This window comes from Podarcis pityusensis (assembly GCF_964106645.2).
Source record: "Podarcis pityusensis genome assembly, chromosome: 16".
Classification (NCBI taxonomy): Eukaryota; Metazoa; Chordata; class Lepidosauria; order Squamata; family Lacertidae; genus Podarcis; species Podarcis pityusensis.
In genome coordinates this window covers 21,828,004-21,848,062 of record NC_138041.1, presented here as the reverse complement: position 1 = coordinate 21,848,062, position 20,059 = coordinate 21,828,004, and the positions used below count along the sequence as shown (strand labels likewise).

The following is a 20,059-nucleotide window of genomic DNA, read 5'->3' as shown; positions in this document are numbered from 1 at the left end:
TGTGCCTGCCATCGGTGTATCCAGTTATCATCACTGGTAAACTTACAACGCCCCCTCCCTTTTACTCCTTGAAAGTAAAGGCATGGCCAAGGAAAATGAAATCTCACCAGTATTCTTTTCCCCTCATTCTTGCCACCAGTGGTATTTTAAATGCATGCAAAAGTTGCACCTGCTACAAAATGTTCCAGCGTATTCTCACCATCTAACAGGAGTGCTCCTGTTCAGGACTGGCCATTTAATCTGCAATGCCCACATCCAGAACATTATAAGCTGCAAGGGGATGAAACAAGCTGTTTTGTACACCACCACTCCAGGTTTCCCCTTCCCTTCCCTTCTTCTCCACTCTGCTTTTGAAATTCAATAGTCCATGGTTCCTGGAGAACACTGAGTATTGTCAGTCCCAACTGGGGTGCTATTTGGGAATTGGGGGTTACCCGTTTTGTTTTTAGGGTTGCATCCAATAGTAGCCTTACTCTGAGCAGACCCAGTAAAATTAATGGATATGACTAACTCAGGCCCATTAATTTCTGTACTTTGAGTAACCCTAAGTTGGATACAACCCTCAATGCTTTGGAGATACTTCTAGGTTCCCCCCACCAATACCCTACATGTTGGTACCACCCTCTCAGTTCTCAATAGCCACCTTTTGTCTCCCAGTCCTGTCAGCACTCTTCGACTGAGTTTGCTGTTAAAGGTGAGGGGAGTCTAAACTAGCCAGGAAAGCACAAATAAACCTGAGCTGGGAGAAACAAAGGAAAATGCCAGATCTCCACTTAAGAACAGAAGAAGAGCCTGCTGGATCAGGCCAGTGGCTCATCTAGTCCAACATCCTGTTCTCACAGTTGCCAAACAGATGCTGCTTCGGAAACCCACAAGCAGGACCCAAGCACAAGAGCAGTTTCTCCTCCTGTGGTTTCCAGCAACTGGCATTCAGAAGCATTGCTGCCTCATACCAAGGAGGCAAAGCATAGTCATCATGGCTAGCAGCCCTTGGTAGCCTTCTTCTCCATGACTTTGCCCAATCCTCTCTTAAAGCCATCCAGGATGGTGGCCATCACTGCCTCCAGTGGGAGCAAGTTCCGTAGTCTTAACTATGTGCTGGTGAAAAATACTCTTCAACATTCAGCTTCATTTGAGGTCCACAAGTTCTAGTGTTAGGAGACAAGGAGAAAAACTTTTCTCTGCCCACTTCCTCCGTGCCATGCATAGTTTTATAAACTTCCATCATGTCACCTCTTTCTTGCCTTTTATCTGTGCTAAAAAAACCCCCTGCAAATTCCCACTTTGAGAACCAATAACCCAGTCCAGTAGCCATCGCCTTCCCAAGCGCCAGGGACTGGCAGGATGCTGACGAGTGTGCACTGCAGGGAGTGGGGCTGGAGTCTGACTCAGGAGACAGGGGAAGTGGTCTGCGGGGACCCGCACCAGCCAGGAGGCAAGAATCAGAGGCAGGAGGAGGAAGAGGCAAGCCAGGCAAGTGAAGTGCCGGGTGCTTTCTCTGCACCACAGTCTCCAAGAACCAGGAGATAATTGAAGTAGGAAGAGCAGAAGCAGCTTCCACGCAGGCAGAGTCTCTGGCTACATACACACGGCCCACAGGGCGATAGGTACATCAACTGGTGGAGGAGGAGTGGTCCCCAGTTGTTGCAACTGCTCCTTAAAGCACATTCCTGGGAATAGCTACCTAGACACTAGATTGGTGTGCGTAGGTCTCCAGAGCTGTAGAAGCAAGTGTTATGTTTGACCATGAAGAGTTAACTCTCTGTGGTGTGCATTCCTTGGCTGGGAAGTGCCCTTGACACCAAGGTTTCCTATTGGAGGCTCCCTCCCTGAGATTGAGTCTTGGCAAAAACATGCAAGCACTGTTTTTATCTACTGCACTATGTGGCTCCTCCTCCTCCGCGGAGCCCTCTTTTGTCTTGCATGCCCTGCACCAGATAGCGCAGGTGTGGGGAACCTTGGGCCCTACAGGTGTTGCTGAACTACAGCTCCCATCAGCCACAGCAAGCATGGCCAATGGCCAAGCATGATGGGAGTTGCAGTTCAGCAACTTCTGGAGCACCAAAGGTGCCCCACACCTGAGATAGAGCTTTTGACCATTGACCAGACAGAGCTCTAACTGATTTCCATTTATAACCTGCCATATCCTAAAACCGTGGAGCAACTTGCAAATGTTTTAACACTGCCTTCTCTTTAGATTACGCCACCCCTTTCTTATCCTCCCTGCTGTTATCTTTCTCATTCCTTTAACTTGGTGTGTGTGTGTGTTTTAACGTAAAAAACATTATTGGAAATGGTGTCACAGACATGAAGAAATCCCCACCGTTTTGAATACAAACTGAGGTTTCCTGACTTGTCATTAGCTGGTAGAGAAATGGGGGTGGGGATCTAGTAGTAGTATATGAACATTTTGACATTTGTATTCATGTCATCAGTGCAAATGCATCTTAAATATAAAGACTGGCAAGCAGCAGCATGTCTTCAGTCTACAGCACTGGATTCTATCCAGGCTACCTGCTTAGAGGCTAACTGCCCAATGATGACACACAGATACCCCTCAGAGCACATTGGCCAGGTAGAATCTGCTGTTTACACACTGGGCAAAGGACCTGCCAGCTGCTTCTCTCCCCCTCCAGTTGCAGGATTACCTGAGAGGCCTCTCTGTATCAGGACCATTCCCAATGAGAGGGTTGTCAGTTGGCCATGAAAGATACGAAGCTGCCCCTCCATGGCACAATGAGGTTGTGTTGGGGCCTCAATGTCGCCCACGGGCAGCCAGTTCACCACCTCTTATTCTGACCCTTCCAGAGCCAGATGAACCTCTGTCCACATACAAGGCAGGCAGCCTATAACATATTAGCCATCTGTACATCTCCTGGGGCAGTACTGGATGTGTAGCTTTACAACTCCATGAAGGAGGTCTTGTGCTTAGCTATAGTCATGGTAGGGTAGGCCTTGACCTTTTAACAATTCTATGGCCATTTTGATTTTTAACCGCATTTCAGGGATTTAGCAGAGGTTCCCTCCATGCGCAAGGTAGTGGGAAGACTACACAATGTTCATAGAAGGTACCATTAACCTTCAGGCTGCCTCAACTGACCATGGCCAGTTCTTTCCTATTGAGCTGCCCCCCTTGTAGCCATGTATTGGCTCACTGGGGACTAGATTTGCGGCAGCATGGAACTTTGCTTAGCTGCAACTTATTCCTGTGCTCTTTGTGGCTAAGTCAGACTGAGTACGTATTTGGGGAGTGGCCAGAATGTGAGAAGAGTCCAGAAATAACACACACACACACACACACACACACACACGTGTATGTTGTGTACTTGATTGCCCAAGGCTGCTTCTGGGAAAATGTGGGTGGAAGGCCAATCTGGTGTATTCAACACCACCCAAGTTTAACCGGTGTGTCAAATTTCTGGAGCGGTGTCTCTAACTTCTGGGATTTCCCTTCTGTCTTATTTCCACGTACATTATTAACTTGTGTCTTTCCTTAGCTGTGTGTTTCTGTTCCGTCACTTGGGGGGGGGGCACGATGTCAAAAAAGGTGGCATGAAAAAAGTCCACATGTTTTACTTTCATAAAGGGAGCATTACACAAGCAGCAGGGAACAAGGACGCACTGCCTGACCCCAATTCTTGACATAGAATCATAGAATTGTAGGCTTGGAAGGGACTCCAAGGGTCATCATCTTGGTTTCCCTTCTCTGCACACGTCCCAGCTTGTCAATATCCTCCTTAAATTGTGGTGCCTGCATGTGTGTCTAGATGACATACCTACCAGCCTAGATGGCTTTAAAAGAGGAGAGGGCTATTGGTGGCTACTAGACACAGTGGCTATACTTCCACAGTTAGAGGCAGCAATGCTTCTGAACACCAGTTGCTGGAAACCACAGGTGGGCAACGAGTGCTATTGTGCTCAGGCCCTGCTTGTGGGCTTCCCATAGGGGGTAGACTCATAGAATTGTAGAATTGGAAGGGACCCCAAGGGTCGTCTGGTCCAGCCTCCTGCAATGCAGGAATCTCAACTAAAGCATCCATGACAGATGGCCACCCAACCTCTGCTTAAGGGGCCATTGGCTTGATCCAGCAATCTCTTATGGTCTTGGTGTCATCAACTGTGCACACACCCACCCACCTGTGCATCAGTTAATATATAATTATCTAGAGCAGAGGTTTTCAATCTTTTTGAGTCCATGGCTCCCTTGACCAACTACATTCTTTTTGCGGCACCCCTGTGGGGCTCAAGATCCCAGTTTTGTCACCCCTTGCCTGCAATGCTGGCAGCCGCCCACCCTTTTTCGAACACCTTCCCTTGTGGAGTGTTCCCTCAGCCTCCTCTCCCCTCTCCTTGGGAGTCCTCTGGGCAGCTGCTGCAGCCTCCCCTGGTCTCTGAGCTGCCCCCGCCCCAAAGAGAGGTGCCTCCCAGAGGCACCATTCGCCTGTGGAGCTTGTAGTCAGGGCTTCTGCAATAAATAGCTATGCAAGCCTTTGGGAGGCAATGACACGAGAGGGCATCAGAGGAGGGAGGGAAGGAACGAGGGACAAAGGCCAGTGCTGCCCATGGCACCCCTGACCATCATTCAAGGTGCCCCAGGGTGCCACAGCACACTGGTTGAAACCACTGATCTGAAGGCCTGGCCAGGCAGTGTGCTCAGAGCCAGAGGCCGGGACAGAACTGCAACACCAATTCCCAGTACTTGTTTGATGTCCCTTTTACATGAATAACATGTGAAAGAGGCTAAAATTGCATGGCAAGGAGGTGCAAATCTTCAACACCCCAATCTCTCCAATGCCAGAATGGTATCTCCCAATTGTCTTCTGCCTTGATGGGGCTATATAGGACACTCCCATTCTTGGTCATCGTTCCCTCTAATACCAACCTTTGCTTAGCACCATTCCCATTGGGAAGGTATATAGGGCTGCATACTCAGGGCAATCCCCAAGTATGCAAAATAAAAATAATATATTTTTTTAAGGTTTCAAGAGAGAGTGGTGTTAAGTGGCTTCCAAGATCTATAGAAGGCACAGAACATAGTTAGCTGCATGCTGCTTATCAGCCCCCGCTCCCATGCAGGCTGTGGCTGATGGAAGTTGTAGTCCCAAAGATCTGGATGGGGAAAGCAGATCTATGCATTTAGAATAAACTGCTGAGGATGTCAGTTGCGGGGGCGGGGATGGAAGAAGGGAATTGGCCTGTTTGAATTCATTACAGCTTAGGGTATCCTTCCCCAAATTGGTACCTTCTATATGGCTAACATCATATATCCTTTTAAATGTATTGGGGGAGAAGGGTTTTGGTTTGGTTTGTTCTTGTTTTTATTATGTATTTGTTGTCTTTATATTTTTTATGCTATGACCCACCCTGAGATCTATGGATAAAGGGTGGTATACACATTTAATAAGTTAAATATAAATATAAATATGATGTTGATGTTTTGGACTACACCTCCTGTCATCCCAGACCATTGGGCAAGATGGGATGTGTAGTCCAGAGCATCTGGAGAAGACTAACTTAGTGGATTTATTATTATTATTATTATTATTATTATTATTATTATTATTATTTTATTTATACCCCATCCATCTGTCTGGGTTTCCCCAGCCACTCCTGGGCATACATACCATGAGGATCTCATCACCCCATGTTTCCTTTTCCTACTATCTAGAAACCTCCCTCCCTAACAGCACTATATAGCACAAGTGGGGATGGACGAATTTTGTCCGTTTGGGATTCTCCCAGCTTCTCATTTTCCCAGTCTCCAGTTTACCACACCCCATTTCCACTTCAGTTTGCACATTTTTTAATAGTATGTACAAAAAAACCCCGCTCTTTGCAGATTTGTGAAATGTATAGATTTTTTGCAAGCAAGTTTCCCCAATATATTTTTGTATGTTATTTTCATCAATGCATGCTTTCTTCTTCTTGCCCTTTCTCCTAATGGACACAGTTTTTTGGCTTGAGAACTGCATTGCAAGTGTGAATTTCAAAGAATAGCTTCACATACTGGTTTGGTGAGCGATGGTGCAAAATCCCTAAGAACACCCCACATCCCTAAGAACAGGTGGGGAGAGATTTGAGGATGGGGGGCGGCTGGGGAGAGTACTGAAGTGCCTTTTTTTTCTTACGTTCTTCTTGAAACCTCCCCTTCCCCCTTTCTGGAAGCCTTGAAGAGCCTTACAAGGCTCTTATTCTGAGCTAGTTGGATCCCTGAACAGGAGCTCTCCTGTTAGAGATGAGGAATACATTGCACTGTGTTCTTGTCCCTTCCAATAGAGAATTTGGCAGCCTCTTGTCTAGTCAGCTTTGGAAGTAAAATCCCCACCCCACCCCCAAAATCAATGCAACAGTGGTTTCTCCAAATATGCAGATCTATATTAGTGCACAAATTAAAGAGACTTTAAAAGAAAACTACAAAATCACAAAGATTGAGCATACTCAATGGCTTCCAGGAATATGGAGTGGTCAGGGTGTCATGGAAGGGATGCATAAGGAGGGGGGAAAGCTGCTTGAACTCTCTTAACAGCTTATTTTACCGGAGACCATCCCTCCTCCATAGCAATGCAATCCTCTGGTTCACAGCCAGCAGCTGCTCTCAAATCGGAGTCCTTTTAATTCTGTATATCATAGCATTAAACAAATACAGGTGTCCTTTCCCCCCCCCCAAAAAAGCTCCCAACTTCTGCAGCCCATGGACAGTGCTGCAAAGGTTCTGTTCCCCATGTCTCTGTTCTGAACCCCACCCATGGCCTTAAACAAGCAGTTTTCAGACTGAATCCCATCCCACCTGAATAACAATTCAAGCTCCCCATGAGCCATCTCCAACGAGCTACCACCCTACGTTATCCATCCATGGGGGACGGGGTGGGGTGGGGAGGTAAAAACCTTTTAGTAGCCCCTGTGAAAATGTCTGCCCGCGCTGGACCTACTCAGACCACTTATTGCTCTTCCAGGAGCTGATGGTGAGAACTCATTTCTCTGGGTTTCTCCTCCCTTGTTCTTGCAGTGTTAATTCCCTTTGCTCTGCAGTTTTGCTACAGCTTTAGCCACTCCCAATTTAGTTTCTGTTTCGTTGGCTTTTTGGCTCTTTGTTTTGTGAAAGGAGCTCTGTTGCGAAGGTCCCACTATCTGGTTTGTGCACAGGCGATCAAGGTAGGGACCCTGGCAACCACCAGAACAGGATGCCACTGTTAATTCAAGGCATGGCTAAGGTTCCATGTTCAGTTTCCTGCATCTCCGCTTAAAGGGTTGTGTGCAATCAGCGCTGAAAGAGATCTCTGTCTGGGACCCTGGAAAGGGTGGACAGTGCTGAATGGGAGGCACTATTAGGTCTGGCTCCGTAAAAAGGGAGCTCCTTGTATTGTTTGGCTTCAAAAAGCCCCGTGTTCTTTTAAAGCTCTGGTCCAGCCATTCCTCTTCTCTCTCCATGAATCATTCTTTCACTTCTTTCCATATCAGGTTTTAAAATCCATTCCTGCTGTTCCCTTAGGGACATCAATGATGATAGCAGTATCATAGTAAAGTTTAAATGAGGTATTTGTGTCTGTCCTCACAAAAGAGGTCACCAAAGGAGGGAGAGAGAGAGAGACTCCTATCTGAACTAACCACCTCAGATGGCAAAGTCTGTAAGCGATGTGTGTCCAAGAGAAAGAGTTTGTTTGGGCAAATTCATTGCACTGTTCCTGGGATCACGACAGCAGTACACAATTCTACAGTGTGAGAGCGTTTTCAAAGCCCTGTAACATAGGTCAGTATTAGTACCCCCTCGTTGTAGGTGGGGAACTGAAGCAGAGAGAATTCCTCGCCCGGAACCCACCTGGGGGTGCTGAGATGCAGAAGAAGGGCTTCCTGATTCAGGTCACACGCTTACTGTGGCTTTCCTTAAAGAATCCCAGGAACTGCAGTTTGTTAAGGGTGCTGACCTCGCAGGGCTACTATTCCCAGCACTCTTAGCAAACTACAGTTTCCAGGATTCTCCATGATGCTTAAAGTGATATGAAAGCGCTTTAAATGTCCAGTGTGGGTGTGACCTCAGAGCTCAGTCTCTTAATCACTATGCTAGACCTCTTCACCATCAGCTTCCGTGTAACACTGAATCCTAAGGAAACTTAGGGTGCGAAGTGACTGACGGATAGGTAATATTGCTGTAAAAGTAATCCTGTGATTGGAGACTGGAAGAAAGGTCATGTGGGGTGGGTGTAATAGGTTGGTGATCCTGACCGGTATTCTAGGCAAATTTTAGTAGGCACTATAATTAACCACGTGGCCTTGCAAAACTCAGCATGCTTTGGGTGTGCCCAGCACCTCAGTAAGGAGAGGTTTCTCGGCCATTTTCAGCTTGGGCCTTTCTTCTAAATTTGCCCCACTTTCTGTCCTTGCCCCCTCAACTAGTTCTACCTAGTGTGTCCTGGCAGGGAAGCATAGAAACAACATCATGGGTGTGTCCTGCTGCTGTGCATAAGTATCTATGTATCGGGGCAAAGGGAGGTCCTCCGGATTAAAGATCAGCTCTTACCAACTGCCCAGCGTCAGTCCTGCTCACTCTGCAGCTGAACCCAGCAATGAGTGGCAAAAGAGACTCTAATGCTCCCAATAGTTCTGGCCACTAGAATCCCTTGAGGTAGCCTCTTGTGCAAGTTCCCTATGCGGGAAAGAAGGGCATGGGTTTCCTGGTGCTTGGTTGCTCTGCCTGGGGCTTTGGTGGAGAGGTTGACTAGCAATGAATAGGGCTTGGAGTGAGGGAGAGGGAGCCCCATTGGAGGCTCCTTGTGTGGGACTGGAAAGGGAGGTGGGAGGCAGGAGACTGCCTAGCAGCAGGGGAGACTGCTGACAAGACCCTCTACTTGTTTGGAGGGTCAGGCAGGTGAAATTTGGAGGAGCCAATTCACCCAGGAAGGTGAATAGGCTTAGTGGTTGAGCATCTGCCTTGCATGCAGAAGGTCCCAGGTTCAATCCCCAGCAGGTAGGGCTGAGAATGTCCCCCATCCGGCAGCGACCATCCAGGGTTTCAGTCAGTGTAAGCAATACTGAAACACATGGACCACCAATCTGACTTAGAATAAGGCCGCTTTCAGTGTTCCAATGTAAGGAATGAAACATTCATTCATTGCTTTTTCATTCATTCCCATACAAAGACCCACTTCTACTCTTAGCACTGTCAAAATCTTTATCCCATTGATTGCAGCTTCACATGTTCCAACGGACTGGGAACGATCCTCTGCCCCAAACCCTGGAGAGCTGCTGCCAGTCAGTGCAGCAGAAAACACTGAGCTAGATGGACCAGTCATCTGGCTTGGCACGAGGCGCCTCTGTGCTCCTTGGGGTGGTGCTGATGGGCTTGGCAGCTGCTTGGTTTTCGGCTGTCATTCTAGAGTTCCATCGTTTTTATGCTCGCCCCACCCTCCACAATCCTTGCAGTTCTCTCACAGCTTCTCAAGGGGGTTCTGCTCCACAATTTGAGAGCAGCTTGATTTAGTGCCTTTTATGCAAGTACTATCTTTTGTTTCCTGGAAAGGCACAGATCCCAGGTAAGGGCCAGGGTGGCGCTGTGGGTTAAACCACAGAGCCTAGGACTTGCCTATCGAAAGGTCGGTGGTTCGAATCCCCACAACGGGGTGAGCTCCCATTGTTCGGTCTTCTCCTGCCAACCTAGCAGTTCGAAAGCATGTCAAAGTGCAAGTAGATAAATAGGTACCACTCCGCCGGGAAGATAAATGGTGTTTCCGTGCGCTGCTCTGGTTCGCCAGAAGCGGCTTAGTCATGCTGGCCACATGACCCGGAAGCTGTACGCCAGCTCCTTTGGCCAATAAAGCGAGATGAGCGCCGCAACCCCAGAGTCGGTCACAACTGGACCTAATGGTCAGGGGTCCCTTTACCTTTACCTTTATGCAAGTACTATCTTTTGTTTCCTGGAAAGGCACAGATCCCAGGTAAGGATCCTCTGCTGAGGAAACTGCCCTCTCCTTGCTTCTCCAGTTCCTCCGCTGGTGAACAGAGGCACCAGAGAACTGATGGACCATGGGATCATCGCCCCTCCACTAACCTCCATACCCAGGGCTGCCTTCTTTGACTTTCCTCTGTGAATGTTGCTTAGCAGCCTTGCTGCCCAGAGTCAGTAAACACTGTTGGGATCTGAGATGAAATTAGCAACGGGGAGACTTTTCCAACTCCCATCCTTTAATTAATCTAAAAATGCTGGATTAATTAAAAGGATGTCTCAAAATTAATCCACTGATTTCCTGGACTAATTGAAGAGTGGTAAGGCTAGTAGGCCCCACTGCATGCCCCATGATGTCACTGAGCTCATGAATTAGTCTCCAGACCTCTGCGCACCCCTTCCAGCATGAATCAGGTGTGCCTCTTCCCCCTGTACTGTACAGCTTGCTGGAGGCTGGAATAGCATTGGGTGGGGCCCATTGTGCACCAGAAAGTGCACATGATGTGCTGTGGCCTCAGATACTCCCACAGATCCCTTTCAACCCCTCCCTCCTCTAGCATAGGGAGCACAACGAGGGAGGCCTTGTGTATGCCAAAAACATGGCCTCAGAGGCCCTTGGACATGTCTGTGTGTGAGTGATGCACCCAGAGTGGCAACGCATCATGCAAACTACAACTCCCCATTATGCCAGATGGCTTGGATGCATCATCAGTGTGTGGGAGCATCTGAGGCCATTGCGTATCATGTTTCCCTCCTGGTGCATGTTGGACCTTTACTGCCAATGCTGCTCACCCTCCAAAACGCAAGGGCGGGGAGAGTCTGATCCATTCTGGGTGGGGGGCGGGGTTCACAGAGGCTGCAGGTTCCCTTGGCACACTCATTGATGTCATTTGGGTGTGCTGTGGCACTTAGGGACTTTGCCAGTCATCAGTTGATAAAGATGGCTAGCCAGCGGTAAACCCAGCAAAGACTTGAGAGAGTTTATAGGGTTTGTAAAAAAAAAACAAAAAAAAAACTTGAATATGCATTGCTGGTGTGATGCAGTGGCACAGAAGACCAGTGCTATTTTAGGTTATGTTAATAGGAGCATTTTTCCCTCCAGACTCAGAAAGTAATAACAAGACCTTACTCAGCACCGCATACACCTCATCTGGAGTAATGCGTTCAGTTTAAGGAGGGTATACAAATGGGTAACGGATTTGGAGAGGGGCACTGAAGGTGATAAAGGCTCTGGAATGCACATCCTGTGAGGACAGGCTTGAAGGAACTAAGCGCACATAACTGAAGAGACCTGATTAATAATGGCTGAAGTGTTGTGTCTAGTTGTGTCTTGGTGGGTCCAGTTTAAATTTGTGCTTTTCTTTAAGGCAGGTGCTGCTCTTCTGATTTGGGCTGCAGCTCCCATCAGCCTTAGCAACTGGAGGGTGCCATATTGGCTACCTCTGGTCTAAGAGCCAGTTGTCCAGAAGGAGCTTAAGGATTGAACCAGGGTTTCAAGCCAGAGAATAAGATGAGTTGGAAGGAAGGAAGGACAAGGAGACGTGGTCATGACCCTGGTTGTGAATGATAGCCAGGACTCGGGCACAGGAGGAGGATAAACCGGCTGGATCTGGAAGGGAAGTAGCTCAAGCTGTCAAGGGGCTTGAACCTAGGCCCAGAGCCCATCACCACATTAGAGCCCCTTCAACCAGAGCCCTCAAACCAGGACTCCCAGACAACAACCCCTGAGCCAGCTTGCTTTGAGGAGCTGGTCCCCTTACACCAGCAGCTTCACACTCCCCAGCACCTGCTCAGTACATCAGATAAAGAACAAGGGAGAAGCTCACTGAGTGGCAATGGGGTGCTCCAGACCAGAGAGCTTAGAGGTGGTAGTCTGGCCCAAATAAAAGGCCTCAGTCGAGATAAAGATCACAGTCCTATTTGGCATTTATTTACAAATGTGGGAAGGAGCCAGCAGGAACTCCAGAGCCGGCCTTGCCTCCTTGATGCCAACAAGAGCAGCAGCATTGTCCTCCAGCCTGCATCCAGCTTAGTCTGAATGGAGCCATTTCCACAAACACAGGATTTCCTCCACAGGCACAGGAACCCTAGCCAATCTGGGTTGCAGTGGAGGAAATCCCACACACATTGAAGCATCTCCCTTCAGACTGAACCCACATATTGCCTGGTGGCACATGTGCCATCCATGAGAGGGTGAGGCTGCCTCCACACACTTGGGCTGGACCCTTCACACATCCATAAGCCTAGATAGGGATATGCTCCCTGAGCAGATTGTGGGCAGGGAGCTCTCTGAGGTCCTGCAGCTTCAGATCAACCCTTTCTGTGGCCTGCCAGAGTGAGCCACTCTCAGGTGTACATGCCACTTGTGGCTAGGGCAGGGTGAAAATGATCATTGCCTAGGAAATGTTCCATCTTAAGTAGGAAGCCTTTATTAACCTTTTCTGTTGCGAAGAGCTTGCTACCAGCCTGGTAGATGGAACCAGTACAGTATATGGGGATCCTATGCTGCCTAGCACAGGGGTTGGGAACCTTTTTCATCTCCAGGGCCATGTTCCATTCCTGGCAACCTTCTTGGGGGACCACAGACCAGTGGCCTGCAGGGCCAGAGGCAAGAGTGGCCAGAGCAACAATGTGAATTCCCCTTTTGTCCAGTAGGGACTACCCTACCAGTAGGGTAGTTTCTAGGCACGCTTGCACACCCCTCTTCTTTCCTCCATCCAGGCAAGCAAGAGACATGATCAGGAAGCATTCCAGCCAGCCCAAACCTGTTAAGGAAGGTGCAAAGCAGGATGAGGGGTGTGGCCTGGAGAGAGGGGGCGTGGCCTGTGAAAAGGTCTGAGAGCAGTGTTTGGGAAGCACCGTGCAAAATCATTTTGTGAGCTCTGTGCTTGGCACAGTGTAGGGCTGGCAAAAGTTCTGCGTAGATTGGTTCTCCAGTGCCAGCCTACCAGCTAGCTGTCAGGTGCTCGGGAAGCAGCTCACAACAGGGCTTTGCGGCCACTGCCAGTTTGCCATGCTTGCAAAGACCCTTCCGGCCACGCCCTGCCTTTACCTGCCTCACACCCGGCATCATATATGACATCAATTATAGCGCAGGTGGGCGTGGCTCGCCTAAAACAGGGAGGCCTGCAGTGCAGGATCAGACCTTTGGGCTGGAAATGCTTTAGGGGCTAGAGATGTAAGATTACAAAATTATCCTTTTAGAAAATATTCCAACGGTGGGTTCTGGAAGTCTTAGAAAAGGACCTGGAAAAAGTGCAAACGAAGTAATTTTAAAAAAAGAGGAAGTGAAGCCCTATGCGACTTTTAAGGTAGCTCCATTTCTGCACAAGAGCATTTCTGTGCACTCCTATCCATTGCAGTGGAGTTGTGCACCATCAAATTTCCCAGAGGATCTTGACCGTCATAAATTAGTGTGTGCTTCCTGGACTCACTGACACTGTGGGAAGACCAGTTTGCAAGGCACTAATAAATGTTGCAAAGTGTAGGTTTGATCAGTCCATCCTGGAGTGAAACAGTCCTCAGGCTGCTGCCATTTTGAAACCACACCACAACATACTACATTTTTAACCTTCCTTTTAAGTTACGTAGGCACAGCCTACGTTTTTATCCTGCCGTGCATGTTATGCTCCAGCAAAGTGTGTTATGCTTGGACCTGGAAAATCTCTGGTGTGGACTCACCGAGTACCCCTGGACACATGGCAATTCGTTCTCGGCTTGGGTCAAGCTCCAGGCACCTGAGTCCCAGGATCTATGGCAGAAATGTCCAGTCTTGACTGGGTCAGAGTCAGGCATGTTGTCCAAATCAGGCAGGGGTCAAGTTAATGAGCCCTACACAAGTATCGGAGGCAAGTATGAAGTCATCCAAGGTTATTAGTCATGGAGAGGAAGCAATAGCTTTGGCAGTGTCATCACATTAGAGCTGAACTGCTCAAACCAAGGGAGCCAACACTTCATAGGACCTGACAGGCCAGAATTGACACTTGGACAGTACTCAATCACGCTGGCACTGCAGCCTAAATAGCTGAAGTTCAATCTACCAGGTTGCTAGGGGCACAGAAGACAAGACATCAGCTGGCTGCAGGTAGCAGCAGTAGAGCACAGACTGAGTGCCTTGCATCTTATCACTGTCTCTCAGCCTCAGTTTTCCAGGGGTAAAAATGGGGACATGAATGGCTCTTAGGGAATATCCACAAGGGATATTGTCAGTGCCACACACAGTATTAGGAAACCTTATGTTAAAAATATACCCCCAAACTTTTAATGGGTAGATTAATAAATTAAAGCTTCATTTAATGAATTGGTGAGAGGAAATTTTAGTTGCTGGTGCTGAGAGTCCAGAACACACGTTTATTTTTAGTAATGCACACTTCTTACTACAGCAAAGGATGAGAAATTAAAAATAATTGAGGTGCCCTTTCCTTTTAAAAAAGGGTGGTAACTTTTGATATCACTCTATAAGTTATCTCACACTTTTGCACTCTCCTACAAAGTGCAAGTTAGCATCGTGCACATTTACTTAAATTTAATTGGTTAAAAAAAAGAGTGACTATCAATAAATTGAGAATCCATTATAAAAGTAATACAAAATTAAATAGTATCAATAGAGCTGTGATCTGGCCAGGTCTTCAAGCCATAGTCATTACAGTACCAGCTGAACTGCAAAACAGTTTGAACCCCTCCCTCCCGTGTCACAGCCTTCAAAAAGGACTGTTTATCTTGGCTATTAGGCAGTTGGTGAGATAAGAGTTTAGAGCTGGAGGAAGAAAGACTTCCTGTGTATTTAAAGGGCAAAGAATGTGCACAGGTGTCCGTAAGCTTTTTTATTTTTTTTTAATATGAAGCGAATAAATAGGTGGGTGAGCCTGTTTTGCGGACTGAACATTAGCAGTTATAGGGACTTATTCTGCATGGATCCCAAGACTGTTTCCTTAGCCTCTTTCAGTTCTTCTCGGTATTAGGCCATAGTAGCCTTCTGCAACCTTGAGTCCTTGGGTGTTAGTTGGTCCAAAAATGCCACCATCCCTTACCATTGGTACCCAGCAAGATCAGCGGACCCAAGGTTAGAGAAGGCTGGGCTTTGGGGTGGGTATATGGTGGCAAATAAGGGCCTCATGAGCCTCCCCCCCCCCCTGCATTAGGATCATCCAGACAGAACCATCTCCAGGTCCCGCCAGCCATGAGGATTAACAAAAGGAACCTCTTTGGTTGCGTGAATCCTATTTCCAGGGAGACTTATTGAGTGCTGTTGTCTTTTCTGCAGCAGCTGAAGTCCTTTGCATGTGCCCGGGCCATTTTAAGCATCACTTTAGACTTACAACTTGCAGTTTTAATTCTCTTTAAAGCCACAACATTTTAGCTGCTCTGCTGTTTACATTAGCATATTGTTTCGTTGATTTTTATTGTTCTAATGTTGAGCGAAATTGTTTTGTTAGCCACTCTAGGCATCCTTCGCACTAGAAGAGTGTGATGCAAATATTCCAAATAAGGAAATGGTTGTGGCTTTTGGGGCTTGGACACCATTTCGGATTTCACTAAGTGTGTGAGCAGGGGGTTGCAGGACTCATGGTATGCTTCCAGGTGCCCTGTTGTTCAGGAGTAAATTGAGGGGTGAGATACGTATTTTGAAAACACTTACCGTAACTATAGCAATGATAGATCCAAGGATTTGGCCAAGGATATAGCTGCTCCCTGGAAATAATCATGTGTAGTCTGAAATATAGGGGAGGGAGAAACTTCCACTCCCAACTTCCTGAAGGATTGATGCCTTTTATTTGTGGGGAGCAACATCTCCCCATGAAGACCAAAAGCATTTTAACTCAGTTCCTTTTCCTCCCTCTGATCACTTTTTCATGACCCCTCTCAGATGTATGATGGTCAAATCTGTTGGGTATGCTTCAATTCCTACCCTTGCTCTTGTCCCTTCTCTGCAGATTTTGATTTTTTATCAATTTTACATTAAGTTGATATGCCTGCTTTCGGTGGGTTGAGTTATACCTGCAAGGTTAAAGAAGCTATTGAGTGCACCCCTAACCAAATTAATATGGCTCATAGTAGGCCACTCTTTAAAAATTCTCTCTCTGGAGGAACAGAGTTGGCATACCTGGTTGGACAGGAGTACAGACATGGTTCAGAAGAAGCCATAGTCAGTGACAACAACCCTCCAGCTTTTTTCAGCCTCTTGAGTTGTTTACACATTTAGCAGGTGTGTTGGAAAAGCCAGTAACCTCTGGCTCCAACAAGGTTTTGGGCACATTTCATTTTTAATCCCAAAAGAAGCGATCATGTAAACAGAAATCTGTGAGGTGTAATTCACAGTTTCACAGAAACCAACCATATCCTGCACATGAACCAAGGCCGGTCCTGCTAGAAGTATGTTCAGCCCACGAGTTTGTCTTTGGTACCAGAGCTGAGCTCAGTTCTTTCTTGGTTTTCTGCAGTTTTCTTCATTTCAGCAGCATAAGGGGGGGTGCTTTTTGTTGGTTGCTATTGCAAATCATCAGTAGATCCTGATTTACCTCCTGCTCATTCCTGCCATGCAGTTTCCTAACATTATGGCTGCTGTAGCCCTAACTAGTGACCTTGAGGAAGGTGTTATATCCATGAGCCTGGCTAGCAACCAATGCTGACCTAGAAAATGTAGGATTGGAGTGATCAAAGCAGCCCCTAGGACCTGAAACCCCATCTAGTGCTGAGAAGAGGACATAATGCAGAGCAGAATGACCCCAAATCCTCCCCCATTTCATAAGGACTAAGATACCAAAGGTCCAGAACACTTGCAAAGACAGCTGTTGAGAAGCTGTGTCACCAGTTATTCAAGGTCCTCTATTCTCAGTTACTGTAGAGGAGGCAAAAATGCCGAACAAGTGCTAGATTCCAGGCCAAATCACTACCACCTTAAGAGATCCACTCTTAACTAAGGGTGTGTGGCTTAAGGACCTGCACAATGAAACAGAGTTCAGGCTAGATCTGCTTTGGAGGTTGTTGCTACAAGTGTTTTACTTGGGAGCTATCCCTCGTCTTGCAGATAAGGGTACCCAAGTCTTCCATTTGCTTTCCCTGTCAAGACAAGGACAATTCACACTTACACAGCAGAAGCACTGAAGAAAAGTGGGATGTGATTCTGAGTAGGATAGCACTGTAAATTGTCCACTGTAGAAAAGCCCACAGGCCAATGAAAGCCAGAGTTGGACAAATCTCATGGAATCTGGGCACTGGGGAAGATAGAGGACTAAAAGTAGCAAGGAAGAGGCATTTCACATGCCAGAGTGCAAATAGCAGTGACCTGAAGTCCTCTGGTTGTTCTGACCTAAGATATGAGTAGGGGCACGGGTGGCGCTGTGGGTTAAACCACAGAGCTTAGGACTTGCCGATCAGAAGGTCGGTGGTTCGAATCCCCGCGACAGGGTGAGCTCCCGTTGCTCGGTCCCTGCTCCTGCCAACCTAGCAGTTCAAAAGCACGTCAAAGTGCAAGTAGATAAATAGGTACCGCTCCAGCGGGAAGATAAACGGCGTTTCAGTGTGCTGCTCTGGTTTGCCAGAAGTGGCTTAGTCATGCTGGCCTCATGACCCGGAAGCTGTACGCAGGCTCCCTCGGCCAGTAAAGCGAGATGAGCACCGCAACCCCAGAGTCATCTGCGACTGGACCTAACAGTCAGGGGTCCCTTTACCTTTACATTTAGGTTGGGATTGAGGTTGCGAGAATAGGTTGGGAGATAGAAAGTGAGAGGAGAGAGTGTTGGTCCTGGGTAGAAACATCCACTCTGCGGAATATATCAAAACCTACAGAAAGGAGTCTCTGAGCTTAGTGTGAAGGACACTGTGTGGTGTCCTGTGAGAGTAATAGGCCAGGAATTAACTGGAAGGCTGACCTAATGGTCAGGGGTCCCTTTACCTTTACCTTAAGATATAAGTGTGACCCAGGAAACATTTTGGCCGATGGTAAGACTGTCAGTTTTAGCCCATCAAAAATTTAGGAAGGTTTTGTTTCTTCTCTTTGTAAGGTTCCCCTCTCAAACAGGTCCTGGGAAAGTTATACTCAGCCCTAGCCCAGGAGCGGAAGAAGAATATTTTCATCATTAGTCAAGTAATGGTGGAAGAGCAGACATTTTGAGATCAGGGCAGGGGCTTAAAGCACCCGGCTTTAAATGTTGTCTGTGTGTGGAGCTGAATGCTCCTGGGTCTTGAGTTTGGTCTAAAATGTCATCCATCTTGACATCATTCTGGGCTGCCAATGGAGACTGTTGGCATCTCCAGGTAGCTCATAGTGGTTCTGTCTCGTCTAAAATCATATTGAAGCTAACATATTTCAAAGTGTATGGAGGGAGGTTCCTGGGTCATATCTTTGACCTGTCATGGTCGCATCTGCTCCACCAATTGTCAGCTCCAGAGGCAAAAGATGGGTGCAGATGAACAACATCTGCAACAATGGAATTTGGCAACAAGTCATTTGGAAAATGTGTGTGTGATATATTGGCCCAACCAACTCCCTTGTCAAAACAGCCCTCTGACAAAGCTAGTTGCTTACCAGTAACAGAGGGTTCAAGGTCCAATCCTTTTCACCTTGGTTGGGTTTATACAATGGTGGTGGACTCTCTTTCAATGGAGGCTTTCAAACAGAGGTTGGATAGCCATCTGTCAAAGATTCTTTAGCTGTGGCTTCTGCATTTATGGAGGTTGGACCAGATGACCCTGCGGTCCCTTCCAACTCTACGATTCTGTGATTCTACAACATTGTAAAAAGTCTTTCCATTTGCAGCCACCTCTCTGAATAAATCGCTTGACCCTATCTGCTTTGCTTCTGGGCTATTTGAACCGCCTGGAATATCTGACATGGGCTTGCAAGCATGGGGTGTGGTCAGTGTTTTGGAGCACTTCTGAACTACCTCCCCTGTCAAGCAGAAGATAACATGTTTGTGTCCATATCTGTCTCCTTTGGTGGCCTTAGGTTACAAGGCAGATCCATGAGCATGAGCAGGAGAACGAGTTGCGGGAACAGATGTCAGGTTATAAGCGGATGCGGCGCCAGCACCAGAAGCAGCTGATCGCCCTGGAGAACAAGCTGAAGGCTGAAATGGACGAGCACCGCCTCAAGCTGCAGAAAGAGGTGGAAACTCATGCCAACAACTCGTCCATTGAGCTGGAGAAGCTGGCCAAGAAGCAAGTGGCCGTCATAGAAAAGGAGGTGAGTCAGGGCATCCTAAAAACGTTGTGGGGTTTTTTTTGGGGGGGTGCAGAAGACTGGGTGAAGATATATAATGTCAGTGATAATCTTGCAGGATGTGATGGCAGTGGGTTTATTGAATTAAGTTCTTCCTACAACAGACAGTAGACACGGGTGGCGCTGTAGGTTAAACCACAGAGCCTAGGACTTGCCAATCAGAAGGCCGGCGGTTCGAATCCCCGCGATGGGGTGAGCTCTCGTTGCTCGGTCCCTGCTCCTGCCAACCTAGCAGTTTGAAAGCACGTCAAAGTGCAAGTAGATAAATAGGTACTGCTCCGGCGGGAAGGTAAACGGCGTTTCCGTGCACTGCTCTGGTTCGCCGGAAGCGGCTTAGTCATGCTGGCCACATGACCAGGAAGCTGTGCGCCGGCTCCCTCGGCCAATAAAGCGAGATGAGCGCCGCAACCCCAGAGTCGGCCACGGCTGGACCTAATGGTCAGGGGTCCCTTTACTTTACAACAGACAGTCATAAAGTGATCTACAAGAGCAAAATACAGTGACACAGTAGAAACTGCACAAACGCATTAAAAAAACGGTCAAAATAAAAACATCCAATCATTGGTGCTCCCCAAATGTCATATTTTTCAGTGGCAGGCAAAGTTGGCACCAGGCAGTTCTCCCTGGGAGGAGAGCATTCCATAAACGTGGAATTGTAGTCCGCACTACTTTAGATTGAATAGAGGTGGTGTCATATGTTTGCATAATCCCTAGTGTAGGAGGCTCTCGGGATACAGCAAGCAAGCATATTAGGCAGATTTGGCTGTGTTAAGTCAGCGATGTGCTGCTTTTCAACGTGTTTTTTCTACATCAGGGCAGTCAAAAAGATCACACTCATGCATACTTCCATACTAAAATGGCATGAACCAGAATTCTTCCACCTTAGAAGGAAGTTTCAAGTG

The 20,059-nt window shown here is 47.5% G+C and overlaps 1 protein-coding gene across 5 annotated transcripts in view; it reads left to right on the top strand.

Annotated features, from left to right (window-relative positions):
- The window catches only part of TAOK3 (TAO kinase 3), a 121,059-nt gene that overhangs the window by 79,234 nt on the left and 21,766 nt on the right, over nucleotides 1–20,059 (top strand). For all 5 annotated transcript variants that reach the window (XM_080986232.1, XM_080986230.1, XM_080986231.1 and 2 more), the window contains one exon: nucleotides 18,885–19,121. In XM_080986232.1, the coding sequence (XP_080842358.1) occupies nucleotides 18,885–19,121 (237 nt within the window). The remainder of the gene's footprint in view (nucleotides 1–18,884; nucleotides 19,122–20,059) is intronic.